Here is a 636-nt window from a genome sequence, read left to right on the forward strand (position 1 = left end):
GCTTTTGTACTCGCCTCGCACACTGCCATATTTTGAGAGGAGCCCGTGGCCCGCCGGGAGGTATCCCGGCCGGTACAACCTTAGCGTTAGGTGGCCCAGAGCCGTTCCTGAGATTGCTTTTGCACATCGTGGGCTCGAGTTTGTATTTTTATTCTTTTTCTATTTTTGATTCGAAGCGATAGTAAAGCTGAGGTCCGATTTGGGCTGCGCGCCGCTGCCTGTTTGGTAACATTTGGCAAATAAAACACAAAAAAAATAAAGGGAGAACGCTTCCACAGTCCTACACGGGTGTTTCACCATCATCAGCCACCACCACCACCATCATCATCATCATCAACCACAGAAAAGCACAACGTCCCCAAAGCAACGGATGGACACTTCCTCTATAGATCCAGCACATGGAGAAGGTGTGGGTGTGAGTGTGCTCGCCCCCCCTAGAAAGGCAGCCGGCCCACGGCGCCGCCAGCAGCAGGGGCAAGGCCGGCGGGAGGAGGGATGGGGCCGCGCCGCTGCCGCCCCCGCACAGTTCAAATAAGCTGCCTTGGAAATCGAGGTTTTTGGATTCCCGTCTCAATTTCTCCCAGAGGTCTGTCGCTCCTTCCTGGCAATCGGTGAGCGCTGTGAGGGTGCAGGCGT

General features: G+C 55.2%; 1 protein-coding gene across 1 annotated transcript; it reads right to left on the minus strand.

Annotated features, from left to right (window-relative positions):
- Window positions 1-280: 280 nt before the first annotated feature.
- On the minus strand, window positions 281-631 carry LOC104543839 (neuritin-like; the record flags this gene model as incomplete). The annotated part of the gene is made up of 1 exon (XM_010188540.1): window positions 281-631. A coding segment is annotated over one exon (351 nt), but the record flags the coding sequence as incomplete, so codon positions are not given.
- Between the last annotated feature and the right edge of the window lie 5 nt (window positions 632-636).

This window comes from Mesitornis unicolor, unplaced genomic scaffold, assembly GCF_000695765.1.
Source record: "Mesitornis unicolor isolate BGI_N332 unplaced genomic scaffold, ASM69576v1 scaffold38217, whole genome shotgun sequence".
Lineage (NCBI taxonomy): Eukaryota > Metazoa > Chordata > Aves > Mesitornithiformes > Mesitornithidae > Mesitornis > Mesitornis unicolor.